Source organism: Schistocerca serialis, chromosome 7 (genome assembly GCF_023864345.2).
Source record: "Schistocerca serialis cubense isolate TAMUIC-IGC-003099 chromosome 7, iqSchSeri2.2, whole genome shotgun sequence".
Lineage (NCBI taxonomy): Eukaryota > Metazoa > Arthropoda > Insecta > Orthoptera > Acrididae > Schistocerca > Schistocerca serialis.
The window spans coordinates 187,498,140-187,512,637 of record NC_064644.1 but is presented as its reverse complement, the minus strand read 5'-3'; the positions used below and the strand labels follow the sequence as shown (position 1 = coordinate 187,512,637).

The window sequence follows — 14,498 nt, the reverse complement described above, 5'->3', positions numbered from 1 at the left end:
TGAGTTAAAAAGGACTTTACAACTTTGGACTGATATAAAAATTTATTGAGATAACTTACAGAATCAGTAGATGCGCCGTTTTTTAGCGAACAACCTCAAGTTTGATTCATGTAGTACATGAGTACCCCATTTTGCCACTAAGAGTGCCAGTGTAATGCACTGTTAAAAATGGCTACTTTCACTGGTGTGGAGTGTGCTCGCTGTGTGTTTTGGTTTCATGAAACAAACTCTGCAACAACTGTTTGGTGCCAATTTTGCACTGAATATGCTAAATAACCTCCAAATTGAAAGTGTATTGCTCTTTCTTCTTCATGGAGAAAACTGTCACTGGTAGTGTTTATCTGGATATGCTTGAGAACTTTTTAATTCCCCAGGTTGATGAAAATGACTGAGACAGGATTGTTTACTACCAGCTAGATTCCTCATGGAAGTTTTAGGTCACATGGTCACATCGCTGCCCAAACTGGACACCACTAGATTTGTTTCTCTGGGGTTTCATTAAAGACCATGTGTATGTTGCTCCCCTACCAAACAATTTAACCAACCTGAAAAAGGCCATCCCAATCGTCGCCTGCTTTTCCCTGCCATGGTCCTCCATCTGCCCGAACGGCGACCTAGGTCTGGGCTTTCCGTCGCTGTCCGCGTGCAGTCTCTGCTGTCGGAACTGGGGTCATTCCCTCTTCTGCCTCCCTTCCGGGTCCGTGCACCTACGCCTCCGTGGTGTTTGTCCCGGTCGTCCGTCCGTCTGGACTTGGCACAGGGACCCAAGGACTCGGTTCCGCCTGTGGCCCTCCGTCGCCGTTTTCTTGCGCTCCTCGCCTCATTCTCGGACTGTGAGACTGTCTACACTGATGGTTCCCTGGTTGATGGTCGCACTGCCCACACTTTTGCTCACGCTGCCCATGTTGAGCAGCGCTCCTTGCCAGCTGGCCGCAGTATTTTTACTGCAGAGCTGGTGGCCATATTGCGCGCTCTTGAGCATATGCGTTTCTGCTCAGGTAGGTCCATCGTCATCTGCAGTGACTCCCTGAGCAGCCTTCAGGCCATCGTCCGCTGCTATCCCTCTTCTCCTCTGGTGTCCTCTATTCAGGAGTCTGTTTCCGCCATTGCCCGTTCTGGTCGTTCGGTGGTCTTGGTTTGGACGCCAGGTCATGTTGGCATCCCGTGGGACGAACGTGTTGACAGGCTGGCCAAAGGGGCGATCGACGCCCCAGCTTTGGAGATCGGCCTCACGGCTCGCGATCAGCAGCTGGTGTTGCGCCGTAAGGTGCTTGGGATGTGGTCTGCTGAGTGGCGAGGCATGACAGCACCTAATAAACTGCGGGCTTTCAAGGAGACGACTGATGTGTGGCGCTCCTCCCTGCGGTCTTCTCGCAGGGACTCTGTCATCCTGTGTTGGCTCCGCATCGGCCATACATACCTGACGCACGGCCATCTTCTGCGTCAGGAGGATCCCCCCGTGTCGGTGTGGGTCCCGGCTGACAGTCGCCCACATTTTCTTGGAGTGTCCCCGACTGCGCACCCTCCGGCAGACTTTTACTCTCCTGGGCGCCTTGCCTTTGATTTTATGCGACGATGCCTCCATGGCTGACGATGTTTTACATTTTATCCGTGCTAATCCTTTTTATGGATCCATTTAGGGGGGTCCTGCACCTTTCCCTTTCTGTGTCTTTTGTCCTCTCGTCTCTCCATATTTGTTGCTGTTTTGGTGTGTCGTCAGATGGTTGACTCTTTCCGTTTTTTTGTTCTTGTGGTCAGTCAACCAGTCTCCAGCCATCTTCTTTTCTTCTGTTTCTTTCTGTCTGGTGTTTGTCTGTACTCTTCTTTTCCGTAGTGTTCGTTGCCTAATTTGTGTTCTTTAGTGCCTGGGGGGGGGGAGTCTCCTTCCCCTTGGGGTTTTATCTGCTCTGCGACTTTGTCTCGACTGTTTTTGGAATGCGGGACTGATGACCTTTGCTGTTTAGTCCCCCTTCAACATCCCAACAACCACCACCAACCTGAAAAATCGCGTCTATACTACCTTTCCAGAAAATCGGGTGTAACTTGTGCAATGAACGTGGGAAGAAATTAATTACTATTTGGGTGTTTGCCGCATCACAAATGGTAGTCATATCAAATCAAAATGACACTTCACACTTATATGTGAAACCTGAGGTTGTTTGGTACAAAGTGACACATCTACTGATGGTGTAAGTTATCTGAATAAATTTCTATTTAATTCCAAAGTTGTAAAGCCCTTTTTGACTCAATTTGTATATCAAAACATAATTATTGTAAACATGTCTTCTTGCAAGTGGGAAAACAGTTATCTCACTAGCACTTATTTTGTAACCATGCAACATTTGATAGCAAACTCGCAGCTGTTACATTGTCATTATACGTGCCCTCATATTTAATCTCCTTCACTTTAAGTTTGATTGTGCAGATCCTGTTTTGTACAGCTTTGAGATCAAGATCAACTTCATCATGTACCATTTTTAAATTCGATGCTGCTGATTCTTGCACTCTGTCTTTTCTATCACATTACCATGCTGAACTTTGAGTTCAGCCATTCTTTTCATCAGTTCTTATATTTCACAGACAGTGCCCTCCTTTCAGTTGGCAAATATCATTTTGAAACTATTTTGCAGGTGTGTATCATGTTCTTCATGCCATTCGTCTAACTTCTTACTCTGGGTTTCTTCTCCAGTAACTTTTTTTGCCCCCTCCTAGACGTATGCTGATAGCCCATTTTTCCAGTTAGCCAATTTTCTTTGTACTGCCTCACACTGTTTTTAATTTTTTTGCTAAGAACCATCTCATGTTGTGCTGTCATTCAGTTATTTTTTTTCTTTTGTTTTTGGAAATTGGTTTATTTTCTGCAGTCATAAAACACTGTTTCACTCAACACATTTCACTGTGACACTGATAGTATCTGTTAGCATTTTTAATTAATTTATTGGCAGTGGTGAATATTTCAGATTAGGCATGGTTAAAAATTGTAGATTAAATTTTGGGTACAGAATGCCCACCTCTAATTCGAATTGTAATATCTAATCACTATTGAATTACAGTGAGAACAAAAAAATTGCTTGCTAAATGGCTTGTACACTGCTGTTTCTGATGTTTGTGAATGGTGCTATCACTGTTGCAGGAACATTAATCTTAAAGTTAACCGTTTATTATTTAATACAGTTCCAAGTAGTTGTAATTACATAGGTGGCTTTTCTTTTCTTTTTATTTTAGGTAGGAAAATAACTGTAGACTGGGCTGTACCAAAAGCTGAATATATTTTGAAAAGAGCACCTAATGATTTTGCAACCACAGAAATTCATAAGCAAAGCCCTGACAATGCACTTGACATAAGTGAAGCTAGTGAGTCCGATGTTCCACCTGAAGCAGACCTTGCTGAGGCACAGAATCACCAACTCAAGAAAAAAATAAAGGTTTGTTGGATTTGAAATTAATCAGCTTTTTGAATCGTGATACCTTCTAGATATTTATGATTTAATTTGGAAGAACACTGCCGAAGTGTTTGAATTCTGGTCTGCTACACAGTGTAGTATTTCTGTGTTCACAAAGTAAGGGGTCAGAGGAACAGTCCAAATCAGATATGAGTGGGAGTAAGGATTTCATTCAATTTGTGTCTGACTTGATGGTCTGCTGCACTATAGGAATGTCCTTTTGGCTGTTAGCAACCCAAGACCCAGTATCCGACACCAGGTGGCAGTTGGCTTTGTCTGTCAGTCTAGAGTTGAAAGGTTGGTTTTTCCCTTATGAAGTATGCAGTAGGTGAGATACACAATACATGCTGGGCATTGTGGTCACATCTTCTAGGTTCACTTAAGGATTACAGACTTTCTAATGACATTGAGTATTTTCTAACATCATTTACCACTGTTGGGAATGTGAGAAGTCATGGCAGGAGGCAGCACTTTTCAGAGGAATGCTGTTGATAGGAAATGGGGATAGATTCGGTGAAAGCCTTGAATGTTTAAACAATTTTGGGTGTGGCTTGAAGTTTACAAAATCTGGGAGCTTGTCAGAAACTTTTGCTGGGTGTGGGAGGCAAGAGTAGCCCCTGTAGGGCAGAGTTCATGCAGGTGTAAAAGTGTTGCTTATTTCTTATTGGCAGTGGCTGATAAAGCTATTATTGCAATGTGGAAATGTTACGAAAATTTGCAATTTCATTCCTGTGAGCAGACATGGAATTCTGATTAGGCATTTCCAATTTTACAGGTGAGTGTTGCGATCTAGTGTGTGAGCTTTTGATTGGATGTGTTGTGCTGTGCATTCATACTGCGTGGTTGCCACACATAAGACATGGCACCCTCTTCTCGAACACCATGTGCCAATGTTCCAGTGGCGACATACTTCAAAGTGCTCACAGTGGGGGTGCCACAAGAGATGCGATCTAGTGTGTGAGCTTTTGATTGGACGTATTGTGCTGTGCATTCGTACTGCGTGGTCGCTGCACAAAAGACGTGGCCACTGCCTTCTCGAGCACCATGTGCCAATGTTCCAGTGGTGGCATACTTCAAAGTGCTCACAGTGGGGGTGCCACAAGAGATGCAGCAGTCATACTGCTGGAGTCAACGGAGCCAATCAGGATGCATTTCCACATGATTAAGTCGTGTCGTCGTGGCCCAGAAGGGGAGTCATCTAGTTGGCCTCCTGGGATATGGAGTAGGTTTCCTCTCTGTCACAACGCTGTTACTGTGATAGTGCTTATGGGAGATGAACTTTGGCTATGGACCTGGACATTAATGATTATGCCAAGTTATGTTTCACCTTGTTTTCGTAATAAATCTTCTAAGTTGTAATTTATTCCGACTTTTCCATTTGGTAGTTTGTATCAAATAGTGCGATCATTAGCTAGCTGGAGGTGATATTTGATAATCAATGGTAATTAATGACATTTGTTCCCATCCCAATTTGAAATGCTTCATTTTTGGTGTGACTGTGACTTACATAGCAGTGAGCTGGTACTTTATTTTTGCCTTTGTGGATTTGTGCTGAAATTACAATATGCAGGTTCGAGGCAGTGTATTGACTGTTATTGGTGCATGTCTAACAGTCCAGTGGTCTAATCTCAGAATCCTCCTGAATTCAGTTAGATTGCCACATGGTAATTATCATTGCTATTAGAGTAGTGCCAATTGTAACAGTTTTCCAGGTCAAAACTGGGCTGAACCTTATTCTGATTGTTTTTGCTGTGTTGCAGTGCATAGAATTAGTCTGGATGTGCTGGTCAACATTTTGCTATGATTCAGCTTTGTAGTGCACTGCGTAATTTATCTGGTGGACTACTCACATCTAGGAGGCTGTGGATCCTGGTTGCAAACGTGTGAGACTTTGGACAACACATTATCTTTGAGGGCAAATTGCAGAAATTTTTTCAACTGTTTTAATTTAGTACAATAATGGAATTTTATGAAATAAGCTTGTATATTCTTTAAGTGCACAAAAAAGAGGATATGTGCAAATGATGAAAAGTAAATGTTGAGACCTGGCAAGCATTTGATGGCTAATTTTTTTTCTGATATTTTGCAGTAGTAGTAGGTTTGAACAAAACTATTAGAAAATTCCAGTGATACGGTATTTGGTTACTGTTTGCAGTTTTACCATGCGCAGAAGTTTTACATACATGTAGTAATGAATGAATATGTTATGACAGTTGAAAACTTGTGCCAGATCGAGGCTGGACCCCATCTTAACCATTAGGCTATATGAGCATGCCTATAGGCCTTATTCAATCTCCTGTAGTCACTGATGATTCAGCCTGTGATTTCTGAACACTACATCCGGAGATGATTCTCTCAAATGCATCTGGAAATACCATCACTGGGGAACAGATTTTAGTGATTTGAATTTTTGTGGTGTTTCAATTTCCTACTTGATGTTTATTGATAACCTGTTGAAGAGATTTGAACCAATGTATAAAACTCTATTCTTAATCGTAGATTGGAATGCATCATCTGTATGGAAATTATTTTCAAGTCTATTGTTATAGTTGTGCATTTTGCAGCACATCCTAATTTCACTCTTACTACACACGTAAAAAAAGCTGTTGGCACCTGACATGATATTTACTTTTTATTGTACAGTTTTCCTAGCTGATTTCAAACCTGTAATACCATTTCGCTTTAATGTGTCAGGTTTTGAAAATATTTTATTTCTCATTGGATGCAGTTTGTAGGAAATTTTTCAGTTTCTGATTATTTTTTGTACAAGGCTGTAAATTCCCTTGGCACCATATCCAATGAAATCATTCTTTGCGTGCAGTTTATACATACATCTACACACTTTCATGTTCAGTTACTGTCATGTGGGCTCACATTGCGTGCTGGGGTAACTGTGTCCACTTGTTACACGGTTGGATAAAGATGGCAAACCGTAGCTATGCAGCATTTGGAATTCCTATGCCACGATGTGAGTTATGAAACTAAAGTTTTGAATTTAATTGTCTTTGCCAAACATCACTGGATTCTCCTGCAAAAGTTGTTGATTTGTAAATTATACAGGCCTTCCCTAAGTTTTTACCCAATTCCAAATGATCTCATTACTTTTCGATTACATACTGCAACTGCAGATGACATAGGTGATGAAGTAGTGCAAAAAGACATTTCTCTTTCATCACTTTCCAAGGACTCAAACTCTGACTACCAATCTGTTGAACTTACTTATCTGATAAATGATGTTGAACTTGCTTGTGTCAAGTACAGTTTCTCACTTTCAGTATGAACACAAAGTACGTATGCAGCCTCAGTGTGCTACGCAGCACTGAAGAGTGGTGACGCTTCATCAGTTCATGTAAGATAGGTTTGAAGGCAGTATTATTACACAATGAAAAAAGATATGCATCAGTACCAGTTGTAAATTCTGTCCACATGTGAGAGACATGTTATAGCCTGTTACTCATGAAAATATATCCTGCAGCAAGCACAAATGGTATATCTGCAGTGATAGATATTCTCATGGGAATGAAGGCAGGTTACATGTCTTAGAGGGACAGCAGAGGTAGAGAAACACCACTGCATCAATAAGAATTGGCCAGTCAGAGGTAAAATGCAGCCAGGATGTAAAACCATATTTCATGCCACCACTTCTATAAGGTGGACATTATGAAGTTCATAGAGATAAAATACATGTCAGAATGTAAAACTGTATTGCATGACCTACCATTGGTTGAGCATGACAATGATTTCATGCCACCAATTATATAAACTGGGGTTCAAGAAGAATTTCGTAAGTGTGATGGAAAAACACTTGCATGCATTTCAGAACCAGTGTAACAAGTTTCTCAAGTTGAGTTATGCAAAAGTAAAAGAAGGTGTGTTCATGGGTCCACAGATATGGAACATCATTGCTGTCAGCCACTTCCAAGACTTACTGAGTGGTTTGAAAGACATGCATGAGTGGTATTTAGGTCAGCCAAACCAAGCCCCTCGGAAATTATAAGTCTATTAAGATGTTGTGCAAAAGAAGTTTAGTATGTATAGACACTTTTATTGCATTCATCTCCTTGCCTCATGTTTTGACTTATTCCCCATGAACCCCTCCCCCCCATGAACCATGGACCTTGCCGTTGGTGGAGAGGCTTGCGTGCCTCAGCGATACAGATGGCCGTACCGTAGGTGCAACCACAACGGAGGGGTATCTGTTGAGAGGCCAGACAAACGTATGGTTCCTGAAGAGAGGCAGCAGCCTTTTCAGTAGTTGCAGGGGCAATAGTCTGGATGATTGACTGATCTGGCCTTGTAACACTAACTAAAATGGCCTTGCTGTGCTGGTACTGCGAACGGCTGAAAGCAAGGGGAAACTACAGCCGTAATTTTTTCCGAGGGCATGCAGCTTTACTGTATGGTTAAATGATGATGGCGTCCTCTTGGGTAAAATATTCCAGAGGTAAAATAGTCCCCCATTCGGATCTCCGGGCAGGGACTACTCAAGAGGACGTTGTTATCAGGAGAAAGAAAACTGGCGTTCTACGGATCGGACGTGGAATGTCAGATCCCTTAAACGAGCAGGTAGGTTAGAAAATTTAAAAAGGGAAATGGATAGGTTAAAGTTAGATACAGTGGGAATTAGTGAAGTTCAGTGGCAGGAGGAACAAGACTTGTGGTCAGGTGAATACAGGGTTATAAATACAAAATCAAATAGAGGTAATGCAGGAGTAGGTTTAATAATGAATAAAAAAATAGGCGTGCGGGTAAGCTACTACAAACAGCATAGTGAAGGCATTATTGTGGCCAAGATAGACACGAAGCCCACGCCTACTACAGTAGTACAAGTTTATATGCCAACTAGCTCTGCAGATGATGAAGAAATTGAAGAAATGTATGATGAGATAAAAGAAATTATTCAGATAGTGAAGGGAGACGAAAATTTAATAGTCATGGGTGACTGGATTTCGAGTGTCGGAAAAGGGAGAGAAGGAAACGTAGTAGGTGAATATGGATTGGGGCTAAGAAATGAAAGAGGAAGCCGTCTGGTAGAATTTTGCACAGAGCATAACTTAATCATAGCTAACACTTGGTTCAAGAATCATAAAAGAAGGTTGTAATCATGGAAGAATCCCGGAGATACTAAAAGGTGTCAGATAGATTACATAATGGTAAGACAGAGATTTAGGAACCAGGTTTTAAATTGTAAGACATTTCCAGGGGCAGATGTGGACTCTGACCGCAATCTATTGGTTATGAACTGCAGACTAAAATTGAAGAAACTGCAAAAAGGTGGGAATTTAAGGAGATGGGGCCTGGATAATCTGACTAAACCAGAGGTTGTACAGAGTTTCAGGGAGAGCATAAGGGAACAATTGACAGCAGTGGGGGAAAGAAATACAGTAGAAGAAGAATGGGTAGCTCTGAGGGATGAAGTAGTGAAGGCAGCAGAGGATCAAGTAGGTAAAAAGACGAGGGCTAGTAGAAATCCTTGGGTAACAGAAGAAATATTGAATTTAATTGATGAAAGGAGAAAATATAAAAATGCAGTAAATGAAGCAGGGAAAAAGGAATACAAACGTCTCAAAAATGAGATCGACAGGAAGTGCAAAATGGCTAAGCAGGGATGGCTAGAGGACAAATGTAAGGATGTGGAGGCTTATCTCACTAGGGGTAAGATAGATACTGCCTACAGGAAAATTAAAAGAGACCTTTGGAGAAAAGAGAACCACTTGTATGAATATCAAGAGCTCAGATGGAAACACAGTTCTAAGCAAAGAAGGGAAAGCAGAAAGGTGGAAGGAGTATATAGAGGGTTTATATAGGGGCGATATACTTGAGGACAATATTATAGAAATGGAAGAGAATGTAGATGAAGATGAAATGGGAGATGCGATACTGCGTGAAGAGTTTGACAGAGCACTGAAAGACCTGAGCCGAAACAAGGCCCGGGAGTAGACAACATTCCATTAGAACTACTGACGGCCTTGGGAGAGCCAGTCCTGACAAAACTCTACCATCTGGTGAGGAAGATGTATGAGACAGGCGAAGTACCGTCAGACTTCAAGAAGAACACAATAATTCCAATACCAAAGAAAGCAGGTGTTGACAGATGTGAAAATTACCGAAGTGTCAGTTTAATAAGTCACAGCTGCAAAATACTAACACGAATTCTGTACAGACAAATGGAAAAACTGGTAGAAGCGAACCTCGGGGAAGATCAGTTTGGATTCAATAGAAATATTGGAACACGTAAGGCAATACTGACCTTACAACTTATCTTAGAAGAAAGATTAAGGAAAGGCAAACCTACGTTTCTAGCATTTGTAGACGTAGAGAAAGATTTTGACAATGTTGACTGGAATACTCTCTTCCAAATTCTAAAGGTGGCAGGGGTAAAATACAGGGAGCGAAAGGCTATTTACAATTTGTACAGAAACCAGATGGCAGATATAAGAGTCGAGGGACATGAAAGGGAAGCAGTGGTTGGGAAGGGAGTGAGACAGGGTTGTAGCCTCTCCCCGATATTATTCAATCTGTATATTGAGCAAGCAGTAAATGAAACAAAAGAAAAATTTGGAGTAGGTATTAAAATTCATGGAGAAGAAATAAAAACTTTGAGGTTCGCTGATGACATTGTAATTCTGTCAGAGACAGCAAAGGACTTAGAAGCGCAGTTGAACGGAATGGACATTGTCTTGAAAGGAGGATATAAGATGAACATCAACAAAAGCAAAACGAGGATAATGGAATGTAGTCAAATTAAGTCGGGTGATGCTGAGGGAATTAGATTAGGAAATGAGACACTTAAAGTAGTAAAGGAGTTTTGCAATTTGGGGAGCAAAATAACTGATGATGGTCGAAGTAGAGAAGATATAAAATGTAGACTGGCAATGGCAAGGGAAACGTTTCTGATGAAGATAAATTTGTTAACATCGAGTATAGATTTAAGTGTCAGGAAGTCATTTCTGAAAGTATTTGTATGGAGTGTAGCCATGTATGGAAGTGAAACATGGACGATAAATAGTTTGGACAGAAAGAGAATAGAAGCTTTCGAAATGTGGTGCTGCAGAAGAATGCTGAAGATTAGATGGGTAGATCACGTAACTAATGAGGAGGTATTGAATAGAATTGGGGAGAAGAGGGGTTTGTGCCACAACTTGACGAGAAGAAGGGACCGGTTGGTAGGACATGTTCTGAGGCATCAAGGGATCACAAATTTAGCATTGGAGGGCAGCGTGGATGGTAAAAGTCGTAGAGGGAGACCAAGAGATGAATACACTAAGCAGATTCAGAAGGATGTAGGTTGCAGTAGGTACTGGGAGATGAAGAAACTTGCACAGGATAGGGTAGCATGGAGAGCTGCATCAAACCAGTCTCAGGACTGAAGACCACAACAACAACAACCCCATGAACCTAAGTTCAGTCAGTGACAGTAATAGTCACACTTTTGGAGCTATTGGAGAGCAGCGGAGTTGGCTGAGTACTGCTACAAAATTTAGTGTGACACACCACATGTTCATCACAAATGCTAGTCTACAGGTAAGAAATTGAAACCAAAAACACCTTAATATTCACACTCAGTCTTTCTTGTATTGTGTGCCCATTGATCTCTACTTTTGGTACTTATAAAATCATTTTTATTTGTTCAGAATTCCATAATATGACTTTTTGTAAGATTAAAAAGTTATATTAATTACTGCGAATGAGTTGTAAACCTATTCAGTATTCTCTTGATTGTGTTTGGCATGTGCTCTATAACAGTGTAATTGTATCAACAAATATCACAGTTTTTTAAGAGTTCTTATGTATTTTTTTGTAAATCATTTATTTAGGTCAAGATTAGGAGAGGGTCAAGTACTGAACCTTGGATAACACCATATTTAATGTTTCCCACTCTTAATTTAGTTTTATTACTGTGGTAATATGTGTTAAGTGACCCTCTTATTTTCTGATGTTGTGATATGACTCCATCTATGTAAGGGATACATTTAATGACATAATGTTTTAATTTCGCTTCTAGAATATGATCTGACAATTGAAGGCATGCAAGTTTACAGAAAAAGCCACCAGGGTAATTTTTCTTATTTAGTGCTGTCAAAACTTAGTTTGTGAGGTCACATATTACTTTCTTTGTAGATATCTTTTACAGTAACCAGACTGAGCTGTTGTTAAAAGGTGAGTGTCAGGAAAATGGTTCATTATTCTGTTGAAAGCTGTATTCTTTTGTTTTTTTAAAAAAACGAAAGAAAAGAAAAAAGAGAGGCGATAGGGAGAGAGACAGGTCACTAACTTATCTCCACTTCGTAAGTTGATATCATTGTTGCGTATTTTAGTAAAGATACCCTGACTGATTAACTGATTACAAAAGTAAGCCAATAGTAGCACAAGATTTCAGTACTTTGGTTGAAATACCACAATAGCCACAAGAATTAATGTTTTTCGGTTACCTAATGATTTTTATGATCTCTCTAACTGTTAAATTTGCAAAACTGAAGCCTGTTGCTATCTATATTAATGTAATGGACCTGCTTTCACTGCTCCGTTTTTTGGCCCTGTGTCTTCAACTGTGATGTTAGGAAGTATTATTGAATTTGGTGGTCAGTGATTTGAATATAACCTCACTTGTCACAGTTAGTATTATCTAGAAATTGAGTGTTACTGTTTCTTACCAAACCCATTGCTACTATGACCCAGGGTCTGACCAGTACATTTCTCATCATCCAGTGCCACCCAGGTCGTGAATTGTTGAATTGTATACCTTGCCAGGTCTACAGATACTCTGGTTATACCCTGAAATGAATGGTATCCTACCTCTACCTGTATCCCCTAAAGTAAAATTTCATACTACATCCACCCCACACAATGTCCACCCCTATGACACACCTGTTTCCAAACTTGCACTCCAAGAATCATTCCCCTGTAGATGAGACAGGTGTAAGATCTAGCCCAATGACTCATCCAGCAATTCCTATTGTAGTTTTGTAATAGGCAGTTCGTATCTGATGATGTGTACGCTGTAAGTGAAAGTGCCCTGGTAAGTGTAAGTATTGTATAACATTATATATGAGCATGCCTGGCTATTGCCAAACAGACTAACTGCAAGTTTTACTACTTTGTTTCTGTATGTGTGACACAGACTTGATTTCCCATCTGTTCTCAAACCAGCTCCATCTGCTGCTTCCCCTTCCCATTTCGTGGAGTTTGTGATTATTGCTTCTCCTGACCAACCCTTTCCTCGCCTCATATATAGGGCTGCAACGCCGGCCGCGGTGGTCTCGCGGTTAAGGTGCTCAGTCCGGAACCGCGCGACTACTACGGTCGCAGGTTCTAATCCTGCCTCGGGCATGGATGTGTGTGATGTCCTTAGGTTAGTTAGGTTTAAGTAGTTCTAAGTTCTAGGGGACTAATGACCACAGAAGTTAAGTCCCATAGTGCTCAGAGCCATTTTTTAGGGCTCCAACACACAGATATATGTGCATTGTGGAGGTGGGGGTACAGATGGATGCTACTCATATACATAACTGCAACACACAGAGAGCTGTGTGTGTGTGTGTGTGTGTGTGTGTGTGTGTGTGTGTTTGTGTGTGTTTCCTAATTTGAAGTACAATTTAAATACATATGTATGTGTCAGTGTCAGTGTATTTAAAATATTTTGATCATCTTAATGTGTTACTAATTCAAAGTTATTTTGTGGGATAATATGTAAAAATAAAGGAAAGGCAACCTCTCAACTGTAGCTGACTGACCTGTGGTGCATAGAAAAATACAATAAAAAACAGTATTTACACCAGCTTTCAAGCTCAAGCTCCAGCTGTTTTTCTAGTAAAAATATACACACACACACACACACACACACACACACACACACACAAGGCTGACCGTTGATTATACCTTGTACAGCCTTCCGCCACCCCATCTGGGCATTCTCCCTCCCTCTCTCCCCCCTCCTCCTTCCCTCTCTTTCTTCTTTTCTCCCCCACTCCCCCCTCTCCCTTTTTCTACCTCTTAAATGCTCTGCCTCTGAACTCCTCTCATCTTGTTGTGTAGCTCCTGAGTCATCTGTTGGGGTACCTGCCTCACACTGTCCAGCTACCAACTCCTTGCCTCATGCGTTCTTCCCTGCTCCCGTCCTACCTCCATCTGTCCAGGCAGTGGCTATCAATAATCAACAGTTAGTGTTGCAGTTGCGTTTGGGGATCTGTGTGGTTGTGTGTGTGTGAATGTGCTAGAGAAAGAGCAAGAACTTGAAAGCTAATGCAAATACTATATTTTATTACTTGTTACTATGTGCCACATATCAGTCAGCTGTAGGTGAGTGATTGCCTTTCCTTTTTTATGTGTTATTCCATTCTTGAGTTTCTGTTATTGTTATAAAGTTATTTGATGCTTATTCTCATTGTATATGTAATTGGTAATTGATGAAATAAAGCTATAAAGTCTGTTGCACTTGGCCAGCAGTTTGACTCTCTACAATATTATGAAAACTGCTTGTGTGGTCTCCTGATTGTCATAATGGTATTGTGCATATAACACACTCTTATGCAAGATGATTTCTTTTCACAGAAGAAAAATAAGAGTTACGATCTCCATACCAAAAATATGTCAAATTCAACAGTGAAAAGTCAGCAATATTCTCCTAAAATTGAACAGGATGAAGCAGGTTGGTTCCAGCATTATTTTTTCTCATCCAGTAAATATACAGATTAATTAAAATATGTACCTATTTCTATGTTTTTGTTTCCCCAAAACAGGAAATTTCATAACCAATACAGAAGGCTTCAAGCAGGAGCATGAATCATTAGATACTAAAAAGGATGTCAGCAACACTACAGATGAAATAAAAAATGAAAATAGTGAATCATTTAAAAAAGAGAAGAAAGAAAGGAAGATGGAAAAACGTCCAAAGAAAAAGGGAAGATTGATAGTTAGGAATCTCTCATTTAAGGTGAGTGTGAAATGTAGTTTATTGACCTGTTAATGTTTTTTGCCTCCTGTATTTAATTAGCAGGCTACATCTAAAAGAGGGAAAAGTTCATTGTCCCTAGATATTCCTCACTTTTCAAACTGTAC

The 14,498-nt window shown here is 40.7% G+C and overlaps 1 protein-coding gene across 1 annotated transcript in view; it reads left to right on the top strand.

Annotated features, from left to right (window-relative positions):
- The window catches only part of LOC126412452 (RNA-binding protein 28), a 119,393-nt gene that overhangs the window by 33,722 nt on the left and 71,173 nt on the right, over positions 1–14,498 (top strand). Inside the window, exons 4-6 of the mRNA XM_050082060.1 lie at positions 3,226–3,425; positions 13,992–14,088; positions 14,180–14,373. Coding sequence (XP_049938017.1) covers positions 3,226–3,425; positions 13,992–14,088; positions 14,180–14,373 — 491 coding nt within the window. The remainder of the gene's footprint in view (positions 1–3,225; positions 3,426–13,991; positions 14,089–14,179; positions 14,374–14,498) is intronic.